The sequence below is a fragment of the Oenanthe melanoleuca genome, chromosome 4A (genome assembly GCF_029582105.1).
Source record: "Oenanthe melanoleuca isolate GR-GAL-2019-014 chromosome 4A, OMel1.0, whole genome shotgun sequence".
Lineage (NCBI taxonomy): Eukaryota > Metazoa > Chordata > Aves > Passeriformes > Muscicapidae > Oenanthe > Oenanthe melanoleuca.
This window is the reverse complement of record NC_079338.1, coordinates 12443919-12461616: the sequence shown is the minus strand read 5'-3', so window position 1 is coordinate 12461616 and position 17698 is coordinate 12443919. Positions and strand designations below refer to the sequence as shown.

Here is a 17698-nt window from a genome sequence, read left to right as displayed (position 1 = left end):
TGGGCAGTGCCCCAGAGCTGTGCCTGGGCAGTGCCTAAGCTGTGCCAGAGCAGTGCCAGGGCTGTGCCTAAGCTGTGCCAGAGCAGTGCCAGGGCTGTGCCTAAGCTGTGCCATCGCTGCACTGCCGGACAGGCCGAGCTCACAGCCCAGAGTCTCCTCTCTAGGAAAGGAACCAAACTGAACCCCAGGACTGCTCCATCCATTCCCAGCTGGAAAGTGTCCTCTGCACAAGGACAGTGTGGGACACCCAGAGCTTTGCAGGGAACACCTTTCCCACAACATGAGTCTGTGACAGACGTGTCCACACCTCTGCACAGCTGCTGAAATCCAGAATAAAATGATGCACAACAGAACAAGCTCATGAAAGTTTACAGAACTTAAATATTTATTTTTAAACCATTTTAAACCCCCCAAAACATTGAAATAGGCTTCATCTATAAACAGATTTACAAGACTAACAACTACAGAAGCTAGAGGAGCACTACAATTTGTTTCTGTGATGCAGTTATTTTGTAAAGCTTCAGATCAACTGTATTTACAACTTTTGCTGCTTTTACATTTATAAAAATATTTATTTAATCCATAACATTATTGTTTTCAAAAACTATTTCCAGACTTTTTTTCTCAGATATAAATTCTAATTGAATTTCAGTTATATAGCAGATGAAAGTTTTAAACAGAAACATTTTTTTAAAATTAAAACAAGGAGTTAAAAGTAATTTTTTTACAGTGTAGGCACCATTGAAAATAATTGTCCTTGGCATATCTAACCACCATCTCTCACAAGTGTCCTTTATATAAAAACGATGTAATGGCAACATTTGACAAAAAATGCAGTATTTACTTGCACACCATTACTTTTTTAATATTTGGCAGATATATTTCAGATTCTTTAAAATGACTTTTGTGCAAAAACAAAATGTGCAGGTCTGAACCATAAAATAAACACACCCAGCCTTTATCAAAAATAAATTTACACCAACAGTTCCACAGCTAAGTACTGAAAAACAATCCCAGTTCAAAACTTCAGCATAATATACATACTGGGTTGAAAAAGGGAAAAAACCAAATCAAAACAAAACAACAGAAGAGATTACCCATCTAGCAGTACCATAAATATATAACTGAAAGTAACTTTATAGTCTTACCTACTTTTTATGAAAAAAATCACTCTGTACTGCACAGTACTACCTTTTTGTGAAAGAATATCTATAACTCAGTTATTTGCATATTAACTGGTAAATACATATTTAAAATACACTTTCAGAAAATTATAAACAAATTATGTTGATGTACTGTATTGAATGTATTTCAGAACAAAAATGTGTATAAATATCTTACAGGAGAAACAACACCACCACACAGAACGCTGGTGTTACACCGATACCTGCGTGTGAGGTATGTAACATGCGACGCTCGGCTTCTCTGGCTCCCTTCCACCCAGGCATGTGTACTCAGAGGAAAAAAAATTAAATTAAGTTAAATTGGACTTCAGGTTTTGTCCATTATTGCCGAAAGCCCCACCCCCTCAACTGTATTGCTCTAAATTTTCCTACCATGATGATACAAGATTGAGTTACTACTTCAAAACCTGTTCTAAAAGGTAATACACAGACTGTACATCAGGATAGACCTGTTGCTACATATCACCTGCAAACTATTGCCATATTGCTCTCAAATATATTTAATCATAGAGCTGCCTAAAATACTGTACCAATTTAGAATTAAAATAGATACTGTTGCAGGTTTGTTTTTCAGGGCACGATAACTATATGCTGGTTGAAGCAGGTGCTACAGCAATACCCTTGCCACTACATTACACGTCTTGAATATGCTTGTGAAAAAGCTATTTTTCTCTGAAGCTTGTTAGTGATTTACAAAAGTTTAACTCATGAATATAAAAGACCTGTACAACTCCATGTACAGGAACAAAATAGCATCAAAACATACTGTACTTGCACATTCTATTAACTAAAGTAATGGTTATTTCTAAAAGCAAAACTGCACCTCAACATTTATCAGATTAAACAGGTGAAACTACAATATTAAAAGTTGTTCTTTACAAAATAATTTCCTGAAAATATAAAACCATGTGCACTGCCACAAAATAGTTGAGTAGGTTCTTTCAAATCCTCAATCACCATCAATATGTTGCAAAGATCCAAAAGGCACAAGGAGCTCATGAGCTAAGCACTGCCAAGCTTGAAGTAGTTTTGGTGGGTTTCACTGGGTCCATACGAAACAGCAGTCAATTGTGTGAAGTTTCTTAGGATGAGTCATTAACAGAAAATCTAGAGATAAAAAATGCAAGTTAAATTTTTGTTTATTATATTGTTTCAGCTAGGCAAACAGCACATAAATATTTCTGCACCACTAAACTAGTATGTGCATTCAGCTCAATGGTTCATAGTAAAAAACCCACCAGAAGTGACATTCTCAAGAAAACATTCCTAAAAGAGGAAAGAAAAAGATTCTCTGTCTCTCCTATTTCCTGTAAAGATGCTTAAGACAGATCTGCAGGCTAAATTAAAGAAGCAAGATATAGCAACTACAGTAAAGCTGCAGCACTTCAACACCAGATACAGTAATTGTTAGCATTCATTTTAGTCTCAAACAGAAGTGTTATCTATAACTACAAAGTTAAAGGTTTAAAGCACTGGACAAAGCAGATCTTTCTCTTATCACTGAACTACTTACTTCTGAAATTTCTCCATAAGTTTCTTCACCATCTTATCTGTGATCCCTGGACACGTTGCTTCTGCCACATTGATGCTTTTCTCAAGTTCCTCAATTGCTTTCTTTCTATTAGCATTATTTGTGTCCTGCTGCTTGAGCTGAGGAGAAAACCAAAAGAGTTAAAACTCAGGAAAGTTATTAGACATTTGGCTAATATATTCAAAGAAGATTTTGAAGGCAACACTTACCTCAGCAAACACAGGGGTGATTATCATAGTTAAACAACTCAGGGTTTTAACAAGATCCTGATCCTAGAAGTTAACAAATATGGATTACATCAGTGTATTACAGCATACATCAGTGTATATATACAACATACACACTGCCTCTTAACACAACACATGTGATTTTGGAAGTTGAGCTAACAAAATGTTTAAAATACATTATAAAATCCACAAAGACACAGTACACCAACAAATGTTATGGGATGTTGAAATAGATGCCTGATGACACATCTTAAACAATGTAATTCAGCATCAGAAAAACAGTTCAGTTTTTCCTCACTAGTAAGAGACATTAGAATTCCTATCTCTATGAATGGATACTGATCTACAGTACATCTGCAGTGTATTTTACATTGAGGCTGACGTGGCATAGGAAATATCACTAACATGCATCATCTCTTCAACTACAAAAAATCCAATCAGTTCTTATGAAAAGTGAAGTTACTAAGTTTTATCACTATCTTTCTTAAACTGCCTTCAGAAGCAGCAGTCAGAAAGCAGAACTCCTCTGTCTGTACGTACCGTCCCATTCTGGAGCTTCTTTGCATCCGGCTTCTTCCGAACTGTAGTAAAGCTCCACTCAGGGTGAGAATTATTCTCTTTGTTGCTGGACTCCCTGAAACAAAAAGGACATGATGTACATAATACTAGCCACAACAGAACACCAAGCAAACATATGTAACCCAAATACATAACAAGTCTATCAGGATTAATTCCATATTCCTTAAAATAAGGAAAAAAACATGTATTGAAACATTAACTGAACTTTTGAAAGAGGCTGAATAAATTGAAATGTGATCAAAAGCAATCAGAAGATGTTATCTACCTACAAAGGCTTACCTTCTCCCATGGCATCCCATTTAAGAGTTATCTGATAGCCAGAAAAACAAGAGACTTACAGAAAGCATGTTGTTCCACAGGCATTTTGCAAACTTCTTCATGCACCTCAACCTTGCTCTGCAATATCTCTAATTATGATTCAGTGGCTTTGGTACAACCACTAGTCTTAGACTAGGAAATAAATAGCACTTAAACAGAACTGAAATTGAGTTTAAAGAGAGAAAGTTTAAAGAGGCAACAAACACGTGGCTTATGTGTTAGTCTTTAGGGTCATACAGGGGGTTTTCTGGGGAAAAAGCCAGGAGTACAGAAATAGTGTTATTACACAGAAAAGCTGCAGCAAACCCACTTCTAAGAACATCTAAAAAAAAAAAAAAAAGCCACACCCAAAAAAGACTATACTGAAAATAAACTTACGAATCTGAACCATCGGAATCACTTTCATCACTACTATGTCCCTCTGCTTTCCACCTCTTAAACCTATCAATCAGTTCTGTCAGATAGGAAGTCTTCTTGGCATTTTTCATAATGAATTTGTGCTTCAGAAGTTCTTTTGCAGTAGGGCGCTGTAAGAAACACTTTAAATATTTAATGTTATGCTAACATTTCATGATTTTAAATGCTAATAGGGGAGACTCAGTGAGACAACAGACTTCTAGAGCTAACTTGTATAATATCAGGAAATTAGTGAAACAGGAAGTCAGAAAAGCCAGTAATCCACATTTACAAGCACGCTAAAAATACGATCAAGTCACTCATAGACTATAGAGCTTATCCTTCTACGTTAGAAGGTCACACCCAGGAAAATGACTAATGAAAACTCTCCAGTGCAACATTTCCCTGTAAGCTGAATTCAGACAGCGAAAGTTGTGCTGAAGAAAATGATTTCAGATGATTCTCTCTGTTAAAGCTTCTCTTCTGACATTAACCTAGTTTAAAGTGCATTTTAAGAATCTGCCTCTGCTACTGTAATTTCTTTCAGCATGCTCATTCTTCCTTTTGAGTATTTTAAAAAAACAAACTAGGATAGACACAGAAATATTAAGAAGTGCCACTAAAATTTACAGTGGAAAGTACAGTCTCTAAAATTATTTCAACCACTGATTATGCAAAACGCCAGCAAAATACTTCACAAGCACAGGAGAGCAGAAAACAAAACTGAAATATTTACACACACACAAACATTTATCTACTCACAAATGTTGGGTCTTTATTCAGACATGCATCAATGAATTCTTTAAAAGGTTTACTGAAGTCTCCTAATAAAGTGGGAGGATTGTTTTTTGGAATGAGGAACAGAACCCTCATTGGATGCATATCCGAGTTGGGAGGCTCCCCCTTGGCCAGTTCAATTGCAGTGATGCCCAGTGACCATATGTCAGCCTGAGAGAGGAAAAAGGGACTGTTAGTACAAAATTATGGGCTAGCATGACTAAGTGTTCAGTAACTGAAATCTTCACATATAATGCATCTACATAATAAAATTAATGTTGGCCAAGTACATAATGCAAACATTCCTTTCTAACACTTCAGGAAAACCTGACTCACAAATTAAGTCACCTGGCTGACTTAGTTAGTCTTTAATGACAAACATCTAGAAAATAATTTTTGTTACAGTTGATGTTCTAATACTGCCAGCAATTTAAATGGACACCTAAATTTACATGATCTTCCTTTGATTTTTTTCCATGTTAATGACAAATTGCCACAAACTTCCTATGTCTAATTCAGAGTTTGTTTAGATACCCAGCCTTGTTTGACAGCCCACTCTAAAGGAACAAAGCAGAAAGCTGAATCAAATCCAGCAGGGGATCACTTAATTTCTTTCCTAACAGACTGCTGGATGAATTTAGCTGGAGAATTATTGACAACTAGTTAGACTTGAAATACCACTTGAAGCACCAAGTTCACAGTGTAAGTCACAGAAGGATAATGAAGTACCATTTATTTTAGCTAAAAGCATCATTATAAACAAATTCTACCTTTGTATCAAAACACAGTATATTTTGATATCATATAGAAAATACTAGTATTCTAAAATTATTCCTCATTTTGACTTTTTCCCAAATGAAATATATTATTACTTGCATCTTTTTAGGTGAGCTACAATAGCTACTTAGATCACTAAAGGTGTTTCTCATTAAAAAAATGTTTGGAAATACAGTTGACTACACTTGGCACAGAATCATAAACCAAAACTGCCCATAGAGTAAAAATTTATAGTTGGTTATGATGTTTCAGTAAAAACAGTGAGTTAAATTCTTTGCTATAAACTACAGCTAATTTAGGTCTTATGAGCAAAAAAGAATATTGGAGAGATGCAAACTGTAATCCCTGTTTACTCTATGGTATAGTGCATTGGAGCAAACTTATTTGAAAGAAGAGATGGGGCTTAAAATCTCTGTAAAATACTAAAATGTATGAATTTCTAGTTTATTTTCCAGCCTTTTGCAGTAGAGAGAGAAGGAAGATTAAAATTCAGTCTAGATACCAAAGTAGTCATCAGTATTAGTCTAGAAATTGAAGTGTATTCTATCCAAATTCTTCATCTCTCCTGCCAAAGGCTTCTATCTTCTGTGCTCTCTCACCAGCCTACTAGCATGGAAAAAAAAGGTGAAGACACACTTGCAACACTTGCAACACACTGAGGAGATATGGAAGGCAAAAAATTAGGTTGTTGGGGAAATGTAAACGAAGGGCTCGTAAAGCTGATCTATACACAGGGAAAGCAGAAGAATTATTCCCAATCTGACTGGCCAAAACACTTTTTAAAGCAGGGTAGAGGGTTTTTCCAAAACCATAGGGAACACATTACAGTGGGACTGAACACATTGCACTGAAACCCTAAACAGGAGAATTCCAACTTTTTTATCAACAAGAACCCTTGTGACAAGTACACAAATCCCTTCAAGTCTGACTGATCCTGGGAAAGTCTCCTGGAGTGTGAATGTTTTCAGGACACTTCAGATACCCAACAGTTTTTCTCTATAGGCACATCACGTAACTGCAGTTTCATGTTTACTATTTGAGAAAAAGCAGTAAGAAAGCATTATTTCACACATACCAAGATTCTTATTCTCTTGATCCTATTTCAAGGTTTTGTCTACAGAGTGTGGAAGGTCCAATGCCAGACTGAAGCATGCTGCTGTTCCACCAACCACACACTCTAGGACATCTTGTGCTTTTACACACAGAACAGGGGACTGTTCCCTCCTTACTGCCATTTCTAGCACCAGTTCCCAACTCTCAGAAAAACACAGAACTCTGCTTTTCTATTGCTAGTTTACAAAGGGAAACCCTCTTTTGCAATTAGTCATCCATCAAGAGTTCTCATGACAAAGAAAGGTACAAGGTACCAAAATGCTACTAAGCCACAGCCACCAAGTCACTTTTTACCTTCTCAAGACCTGTGCTAAAATTTTCAGCATTACATGGCTCCTCAGAAACATCATTTGAGAAATAATACCCAGAGCTTTGTATAAAAATGTGAGAAGAAATTAACATTTTGACCACCATCATGGCTTTAAATAAGCTGCCATGTTCTGGTGGCATTTTACTTAGTACTTTATTATTGTTTGAATTAAATGCAAAACATTGAATTGAAATCAAATCAACCAACCACCTCACATTCTGGGAATTGCTCTGAAACAGACATGACATCACCATTTTACTTGGTGACTTTGCACCTGAGTACAATGACAGAAAACAACTTAATCCTATTTTTAATTTTATTATTTGAAACCCTGTAATCTCAAATCTGCTTTTTTTTTCACCCCATACTGATAGAACTAAAAGTAAAAAATCAAAATAAATGCTGTTAGATAATCAGAAGGAAAACTGTTTTCATACTTACTTTTGAATCATATGCTGACTGCTGAATAACTTCAGGGGCCATCCAAAATGGGGTTCCAACAAAGGTATTTCTCTTAATTTGTGTGTCTGTTAGCTGCCCAGCAACTCCAAAATCAGCAAGCTTAACATCACCTTGTTCTGATAACAAGACATTGGCAGCTGCCAGGGAGAAGGAACATAATAACTAATTAGAATACAGTTTTATGGTTTTCAAAGGCTTTAACAAAGTAACATTTGAAATGTTGCAAACCTTTTATATCCCTGTGAATTTTCTTCTCTGAGTGTAGGTAGTCAAGACCTTTCAAGATTTCCTTTAGCATAGTAGCAATCTGGAACTCATCAAACGGGCCAGCACGCAGCTTCGGGAAAAAGACACATTAAAATCATTTTAGTCTTGGATCTAATTTTTGCCTGGCTTTGATTAAATTAAATCTTAAACTTGAAACATTATTTTAAAGTTGGGAATCAACAAAATTAATAAATTATTCAATGCAATATGTCAATATTCTAATTGACATAAGTGCCATTGGAATGATCACCTTCACATTTCCCCTACTGCCAATACACTGAAAATTCTGCTACTCCTCAAACATACATTGCCTGTGCTCCCCTCAGCATGCAAAGCACAGGAAAAACAACAACCAACTTTCCACAAAGTTTTCTTTCCCTACAGGCAGCAAACATAGCAGACTGAATTTTACAATTTAGACTAAGTAAATTAAGAAAAGCAGTTTATTCCAAAATAGATTAATCTGCTGACTGTGAGTTTTAAATTTAATGATGCAGTTTTTACTTGCCCCACCATTTTTGACTCCATGCTTGCTTTTGTATCAAGAACCTAACATGCTACTATAAAGCTGCTAATGGATTAAGTATAAACTTTGCACAGCAGAAAGCTATGCTAATAAAACAAACGAAATTAAAGTGAACAATCAAAAAAATACCAACAACACAGTACCAGAAGAGTGAACACCATGAAATTACAGCAAGGCAAAGCAAGGCAAATGAGGCAAAACTGAAATTTTATTCTTCTAAGTTTATTCTTCTACAGGTTCAGTGATTTAAATTGGCACTAGTAATAGCTATTTCCCTGTTTCTGACACTCCACAGAATACAATCACTCACTCAGAAGTGTTCAGAGTACCTCACAGCCCCTTCCTCAAAAGGGCCAAGTTCTCAAGCTACAAACTACCACATGCCCCACCTCATCACTGTGCTTTTGGGGAGTATTTCATGAAGAAGTTTAAACAGATTTGTGAAGTCAAGTACATACTTCAGCTCTCACAGACAAGACCCCTGTTAGTGAATATATAATTATTACCATTCTGTAATAACGAAGACATGATATTTTTCCTTCAGAATCACACAAAGACTGAGCTGTGTTATCTTACAGGAAAGGGTGGGTCTGTAGTGTTGCAGCTGAGGCAGAGCTGCACTGAAACCGTGGGGAAACCACATCCACACTCACAGCACTGTGCCTGTGCACTCTCCAGGCTACACCCTCCGTGAATGCCACACTATCTGAACTAAAAGGCACTTTCATGCTTAACTGAAAATACCTGAACATGGAAAACCCAACACTTTTTAACCAGTTAAAATTAACTGTCTGTGGACACACTCCTCATTCATTCCTGAGATTCAAACCTAAAGGAAACATTTTTTACTGAAGTGTACCGAATTCTACATGGAGGAGGTGGGAAGCAATGGACAGAGGAGCCCAAACCCAAAACCCTACCAAACATACAGTAAGAAAAGGACTTCTCAAAATAAAAAAAAAACCCATGGTTTTATTTGAGAACAAATGGATGCTTCCTAATGCTTACAGACAGCAAGTAAAATAGAAAAATTAACATGAATTAAATGTGACAGAACTACCATTCTAATTCACACTTTTTGAAGCATTACCACAGAGCAGTGATGTAATATCAGCTGCCTTACTTGTTTTTAGAAAGTGATAGAAAAACACAATGAAATAACGTTCACTCATAATGCAAAAACACCATATACTTACAAGATCCAAAGCTGACCCTCCTCCCAAATATTCCATTATTATCCATAGTTTTGTGCCCTGTAAAGGAAAGCATGAGTTGCCAAAAGTCAGAGACTGCCATAAAAATTTATATATATTTCAACAGAATACCATCACTCTTAGGAAAAGGCAAATAGTGTCTCGTTGCATCCAATTACCTCTTGTACAATGATCACACAGCTCCCATGAATTCTAAAATACTAATTAGTAAGTTTGACTTCTGTATTTAAAAAAGCAGTGAAAAAACACCATCACTATTAACCAATTTTTTGCTACATAGTATCTAAAATGATTTCACATAAAGGAACAGAAGAGAGAAAAAAGTGATTAGGTAGTGGTTTAAGTTTTAACAAATCCAAATAATTATTCAAAATGGACCTTTAGAACACGTGAGTTTCTGCATTCCCTCTGTGGAGATGTCAGCCTCTAGAATTGACAAATTACTCTAACACTGATTTCTAGGTGTAGAACTGACAAATTATTCTAACACTGATTTCCAGGTGCTTTGTCCTGGGCTTGTCAGGGCAAAAGGTGGCTGGTTCATAGAAACAAAACTGAAAACACTTGGTAGCAAATCTACAGACTCCTGGCTTGCCAGAGTCCCCTCAAAAGACAAAACTCACATATGAATCTATGTGGCACTATTCTAGAAAATTCTGTGAATAAATATATTTATTTATAATAAAATCCAGTTATTAAAAATACTCAACTGAAACACAGCTGGTGAAGTACCACACACACTGTGTAAGTTTCCAGCAAATATTTACCAGTGCAAGTTCCTCATTACAGAGCACAAGCTTAGGGCAGGAATACTCTTTAAAGCCTCTTGCATTCTCCATTGTATACTTTCCCACCCTAAGGCCAGCCCAGGGATGGAAATCTAAAGAAAACTCAGCAAGTAAATAAAGGTGCAGTTTCTGAAAGCACCACATCCAATCATTCTAACAAAGTGTGCTCTATTAGATTTATACTGAATTTAAAAACCACACCATTTATGAGAGTCTATTCCAATATTATGATCTCAGCAGGGAAGGGCTGGCTAATTTTAGCAGTTTTTATAAAGCCCAACTTTGTCAGCTTAGAAAACCTGCAAGGAACTCCTGCTCAAGGAAAACATTGTGGTTACCAGACATGTTTGGAGGATTTGACTATTACTTGAAAACAGTACAGGATGAAAATGAGAAAGCACTGTTTCTCAAATAATGTCTCAAAGAAATTGCTGCTATCCACTGTAATTGGGTGTGGATATTTTCTAGCCAGGCATGAACAACCTTTTTCCTAGCTATTTTCTGTCAGCCAAGTATAAATAGACAGGAGAGAACAACCAGTATCTTTAGATTATTACTGTAGGATTTCTCCATATTCGAATCTGAAAAGTTGAGATTAACTTCAGGTTTGTTTTATTTGCAAAAGAAAAGAGCAAGCTCAGGTGGCTGTAAAAGTTACAAGGCTAGATACTGAAAACCTTGGTGTAAATGGCACAAATAAGGAAAACAGTCATGGAATTCCAGTCATCAAGAGATTTATCTCTATGGTCCTGCTGGGAAGTCCAGCTGAAGCACTTCAAATGTACTTTCCAAATTTGTATAACCAGAACATGCCAGAACTATGGTAAATTTTAATACTTTTAATCTTTTTCTTGCCTGAACTGGTAGGGGAGTAATGCATTTTGACAAGCCATTAAGCTGAAGAAAAACACTCATTTCAGCTATCTAACCTATCAAGGGAACCCCTCCACACCCAATGGTTTATTTATTGAGATGTTAATAGCAGTTCAAGTGTAATAGGGGATGAGGAGACAAATTTAGATCATGACTTTCTACAAATATTAAATATTATCAGGACATAAATTATCTTACAGCTACAAAAGTTGCAATACAGCTGAAGCTTATATGATTCTACACCCATTAGTGAAAGTCATGATATAAAGGTAAAACATTGTGTTATTGTACACTAATGTGTTTATTAAGGTGCATTCTTTGACTGTATATATCACCTACCAGTATGTTTAAAAAGCACTGTTGATTTTGCCAGACACCCAACGAAAAATTTAAGAAAAAATTACTAATACCTAAGCTTTAAAGTTAATTCAATGGGAAACTCCCATTTGAACTTCAAGATATCTCACATTACCATGATATGGGGCTTTTGTACCTTTTTGTGTCACAATAACTAAAAACTGGCATCAACTTTATCATAAGATAAAGATAACCTCAAGGAAGCAGACCTTGCCATCTTGTACCAATGATAAGGTTTATCATGACTAAAATACCTGATAACAAGAGACAAGTAACATTGCACTGCCAGGAAAACTATTAAGGGACTGTCCATACTTTTAAAATCAGATTTACAAGTTGGATATACAAGCTGTACAGCTTGGCTGCAGAATGCCACAAGTTAGTAAGTCAAGTAATTGAAATAAAGACACTCTTCCCTTCTGCCTTTCAGCAGCAGGGGCACGTGGGAGAGCCTGCATGTAGCTGGCAAGCCCCAGGCTCCCTGGGACTGGGCCACTCCATCTCCATCAGCCACGAGGCTGCCTTTGCATCCTGAAGTGCAAAGAAACTGTCAAGATACAGAATATGTAGAACAGACTGCACAAAAATAAAATCTCTCATCTGAAATGTTTGCAATTAGAACCCCCTCATAATTACATCTCTTCTTCCATGTTTTAGTTGTAACAACTTTTAGCTATCAACTATCTTGCCAGAGGGAAAACTCAAAAACTACAAAATAATGACTGGAACAATCTGCTTACTGAAAGCTTAGCTAAAATTGATTAAAAAAGAGTAAGTTTTAACAAGATATTCCATCACAGTTCAACTGGATGAACTGAGGCTTACATGATCAACTTAAAGCCAACACATGGTTTCAGCTGAGGTTTCTTCAAAGAGGAAACTATAAAATTTTATAGATTTAAGACAGATCTAGATTAATTATTGAATTAGAGAAATATCAGTAAGTGCTGTAGGCAACTTGAATGCCTTTGCATTGAGGGTTTGCTTTGGTATTTAGTCAGGAAAATACTGAGTCTCTTTGAACAGTGTAAAATGACAAACATTTCTAATGACATTTCTACAGCTTCAGAGAGAGCTCCATGTAGGATTAATATGCTTTAGTAAACTATTTCTAGTCCATAAAGCATTCTCTGAAACACAGCACACCGGCTCAACTATTCTGTTTGCCTGTAAATAAAGATGCAAAGGAAAAAAAAAAAAAAAAAGTATCTTAAATTTTGAAATAGCTTCTATTTACCTTATGCCTATGTTCTTTTTAACCATTATCTTGAAAAGTATTTACAAGAATTTTCCAGTGATCTTTATACAAAAATTGAAGCATCCAGCAATAAACATATGGGACCACTGTGAATGTGGTCACACCAATTATATCCATGGCAAACTGCTTCTGATCTCTGCAGCCTAGGACTTGGCATTGTAAGAAGTAAGATGTCTTATTTTTCAGAATTTAACTTCAATATTCTTTAAGCTTTAATTATACAGTCATTTGGTACACAACTGTACCCATTTCATTGTTTCAAAGAGACGCTTACAGTGTATAGAAAAGTTAAATCCTGAATAAAGTACTACACAGCTTAACAATTAGGCTGACAGCCACTCTCAAAGAAATAGCTAATAAAAAGTTAACAGCCAGAGCAATTTAAGTAAACAAACAAACAAACAAAAGTAGACAGACACAACTCTCAAATACCTGCTATTACTAAAATGAAAAGGCAGAATAAAAGAATCTGCACACCAAACAAAGCCAATACCCTCTTTCCCCTGAGGAGTCTCACGATAAAAGATCTTGAACTAGCAACCAGGGATTAATCTAGTCTAAGAACAATTTAGATAGAAGGTACTACTTTAAAAGTTTACTATTTAATTACAGAATTAAAGGTACTCATTTATTTGTGGACATTTCTATTAATTTACTTCAGGAATAGCAAGCAGCAGAATTATCTATAATGCTACCCTGGGATGGAAAAGATTCCTGTGAACAATTTATTAGGGGTTTTTTGTTTGTTGGTCTGTGGTTTTCTGTTTGTTTTTTTTTTTTAATTAGAGGGATTTATTAAAGGAAGGGGAAAGTAACCAAAATTCCACAAACACCCCCCCAAACTTCACACACCAAAATTTTCCTTCCCCAAAAGCTTTACAAGTGTGAAAAGTAAACAAGAGATCAGCATTAATCTTTCAGAATTCATCCATCTAGAACAGAAATGGAAAGAACTCACACAGTGGTGAGGAGAGTACTGCAGCATTAACATGATCCTACATTTTCCAAGAACTTAATGGTTGTATAGCACTGATGGAATAATTAGACTCAATTTTCCACACCTATATTGCTGTAGTGAAAAGGCTATTTTTTTCCCTGTTCAATCCATAACTTATAAAGCTCTTTCCACACCTCACCTCCAAGAAAACAAAGAACAAACAAATCAAATCCCCACCCAATCAAAGTTTAATTCCTCCATTTATAGCAGCTGAAATCGCTGTTTAGTTTTAAGATTTCACAAAACACTTTTCTAAGCAAAAACACTTGCAAGTAAAAACACTTTCCAAGACTTACTTTGACCTGTTTGCATTCAGGGCAAACAACTGGGCTTTTACAGCACAAAGTTTAAATGATGGATATTCAGAACAGAATTTAGGACTTAGAAAAATAAAATAAAGAAAATAAAGGACTGTAAAAAAGACTGATCATGTCTGGATCTGCAGTACCATTTGTGCACTGCTCCAGGGGAACCTTACTAGTTGAATTCAAAGTTATCTTGAGACAAACCTGCTTGTTCTAATACACTGTGATGGTGGAAAGTAAATCCTACTTCTCAGATATTTATTACTAATTAACAAACAAAAAAAAAATTCCATTGATTGAGCCCAATAAAAAGAAGCAAAAATAGGTTATCAATAGCAATTTGTATGTTTACTTGGGTGTGCAGAACTCACAGTAAACAGCAAAACCACTACAGCTGTCTTACATTAGCCAATATGAGAAGTTACTATTTGGAATATAGTAAATATACTGCAAATATAGGGAAAATAACTCGCCCACTTAGAATTAAAATATAAAAGACTGAAGACTTTTGCAATTTAAATGAAAAAAGCAAAATCTAGAAGGAATAATACTAAATAAATTCTGCAAATGCTTTTACATATCACTAAAAATACAGCACAAGTGTGACACAGAGAACACTTATCAGAAATCTATCTTTAAATGGAGAAAACCCCACTATACTCTAAGAAAGCAGAAATGCTAAGAGGGAGACCAAGCACCAAAAAACAATACCAACCAGAAAAACCTCCCAAACTGAAGCAAACACACCAAAACCAACAAAAAACCCAAACAGAAGCAAATAACCTCTCCCAGATACTTAATATACTTTGAACTATCACTAAAACTTCAGCTTACATTATATATTTTCAGGAATTTTAAAAAAGTCACCTAAAAATATGCCAGCAGCACAAAACATTTAAGCATTATTTTAGGTGAAAAGTTTAACTCAGCATTTTGGTTTTCTGTAGGTTTTAATTTTTGTTTGTTAAATTATGCCTTAGATAACATTTCACACAGTGGTTACATAACTCTGCTGATGTCAGTGTTACTTTGTCTCAGGCCTACTAAGCTGCACAACTGCCAACACATTTTACATGGTGCAGGGTTTCTTTCCACACCAGGAACAGCATTTGTTTCTGTAACTATGAAGGTATATTTCTCTTGCTCGGAAAGGCCATGAAATTATGCTACAGATTGTGGAGGAAGGAGAGAAAACCAAGGTTCAAAACCAACGGCAAAAGAATCTTCCATCAACTGTTCATTCTGTAGCCAGTTTGTGCAAATCCCAGCCCCACAGGGCAAGCAGCAAAAAGAGAAAAATGAAGTGAAAAACTCAGTTAAAAAAAAATTAAAACCTACTAAAAATTCCAAGTTGACATGATAAATCTTCCTTAATTTTAGATTATTTTCCTAGCAGCATTCTAGCAAATCTTTGTGCAATACTATCAATTACCTTTAAATATGATCCATAGTATTTTGTTACATAAGGACTATCACACTGACTTAAAACAGTTATCTCTTGCTGTATATCTTCTATTTCATCTTCTGCTTCCTCAAGGTCTATGATTTTTATGGCAACCACTTGCTGTGTCCGATTATCAATTCCTTTGAAGACCTCACCAAAGGAGCCTTTCCCAATGCGTTCCAATTTTGTGAATAGCTCTTCTGGGTCTGCTCTGTGGTTCTAGTAGAAGAAAAAAAAAAGAAGGGAAAAAAGACACATGAGTTGCCTAATTTACTTCCAAGTCATTAGCCCACATTACTTCCCAAGAAGCATGTCATCCAGATTTATCATCACCAGAAGGGTTGCATCAGGTAAATTTATTTCCTACAGACTAACTTTTAATTCAGCTATTAGTTACAGAACATACATTATGCAATTCCATCAAAGGTAAGTGAGCCTTACCAGAGAGGGAGTCAGGTACAAACCTCATTTCACTTCCTGACATAACAACCCTTTAAAACAAAAGAATATAGCTGTTCTGAACATTAATCCTGTCTGTGCAGTAATTCAGAAGACTGGGGAATGCAATCACTGGCACAGGACCACCAGCAACATCACCCAGGCAGAAAAGGCTGGGCTTCCCACCTGGCAAAGGGCAGGCACAGCTCCCTGTCAGGTAACACAGAGAGGGGTGCTGGGCAGAGGATGGCACCACTGCCAGAGTCTCAGAGCAGGTAAGAGCAGGTATTTTTGGGGCATTGAAAAGTGCTGACAGAAAGATGAGCCAGAGGGACTGAGAGGTGTTCAGCAAAAGAATGAGAAGCTGTCATGGAGAACTGAACCCACGGCACTGACAGGAACTGGCTGGTATCACCACACTTGCCTTACAGAGGGGAGCAGAGCACTGTAAGGACACTGCTGGTTTGGAACCTCTGCTGAATAACTACTCTTAAAATCACCAGACTGCTTATTATAAAAATATTTAAAATTTTTTAGCTTCACTCAAGTAGTTGAGAAGACAGCAAAAAGGAAGAAAATTCTTATTTTCCCTTCAAGATAAAGCATGCCATGTGGCTGCTTAGAGAACATTGCATATCCAAATATCAGAGCACTAGCTTTTGAGGGACATGATGACACACTCCACAGTTTAAGACAGAACTTCAGACCAGAGTACAAAAGTTTACAGAGAAATGTTCTGAAGAGGTCAGACAGACACACCAAAAGAACAGAACAGCCCATGCCTTGCAAATCAAAAGAAATAAACACCTTACTGCTATCAGAACTGGGCAACTGACTGCACAAATCAGTGCTTCAATAAAGAAACATCCCTGCCTGAAAAAAGCCCTCTAATTCAGTAAGAAGCTTTGAAAATATAGAAAAGATGCTTTGCCTTGCATCTTTCTCACATTCCAAAAGTCAGAACCAGCAAAAGAAGTGGCAGGCTTGGTGAAAGTAGACCTTTAACCTAAAGCACAGATTACCCTACACAACCAAGTATTCAAGTATCAATATGAAACTCCAGAAAATAACTTTACATTGGTGTTCTTGCAAATTCATAAGAAAATCTTTACTGGTGAAAGAAAAATACATTAGTACTTTAAGCTAGTCCAAAATGGACAGTCCCATTTTCTTACATCTGGGCCCTTACTGTTGCTTCTTCCCTTTGACCAGAACCAGAATTTATTCCACAATACAGTGAAATGAATCAGGAAACAGATTTAGCTGAGAGTTAACCAGATGATTTGCCAGGTTTATTTTCAGCTGAATCAGTTCACTGCTCATATATACCAAGCTGCTATTTCTGCTATCACAAGAGGAGGGAGCATGAATTAGTACAGCAGATCCATAGTGATCTGTGGAGGTAGGATTTCTAGATTTTGCAAACTGACAAAATACACTGCTGCTCCTGAGCAGCACATTGCAACAGGAATGAGGAGTTTCCCCTTTGTCTATAATGAGCTCATTGCTACTCTGCTCCATTAAAAACAATTCCTAGAAATAGTTAAACAAAAAACT

The 17698-nt window shown here is 36.3% G+C and overlaps 1 protein-coding gene across 1 annotated transcript in view; it reads right to left on the bottom strand.

Moving 5' to 3' along the window:
- Positions 1–361: 361 nt before the first annotated feature.
- The window catches only part of STK26 (serine/threonine kinase 26), a 30812-nt gene continuing 13475 nt past the window's right edge, over positions 362–17698 (bottom strand). Inside the window, exons 3-12 of the mRNA XM_056491815.1 lie at positions 15692–15922; positions 9664–9720; positions 7903–8011; positions 7654–7811; positions 4998–5183; positions 4218–4366; positions 3483–3576; positions 2925–2987; positions 2698–2834; positions 362–2291 (exon numbers count right to left, since the gene is read on the bottom strand). Coding sequence (XP_056347790.1) covers positions 2267–2291; positions 2698–2834; positions 2925–2987; positions 3483–3576; positions 4218–4366; positions 4998–5183; positions 7654–7811; positions 7903–8011; positions 9664–9720; positions 15692–15922 — 1209 coding nt within the window. The 3' untranslated portion in view covers positions 362–2266. The remainder of the gene's footprint in view (positions 2292–2697; positions 2835–2924; positions 2988–3482; positions 3577–4217; positions 4367–4997; positions 5184–7653; positions 7812–7902; positions 8012–9663; positions 9721–15691; positions 15923–17698) is intronic.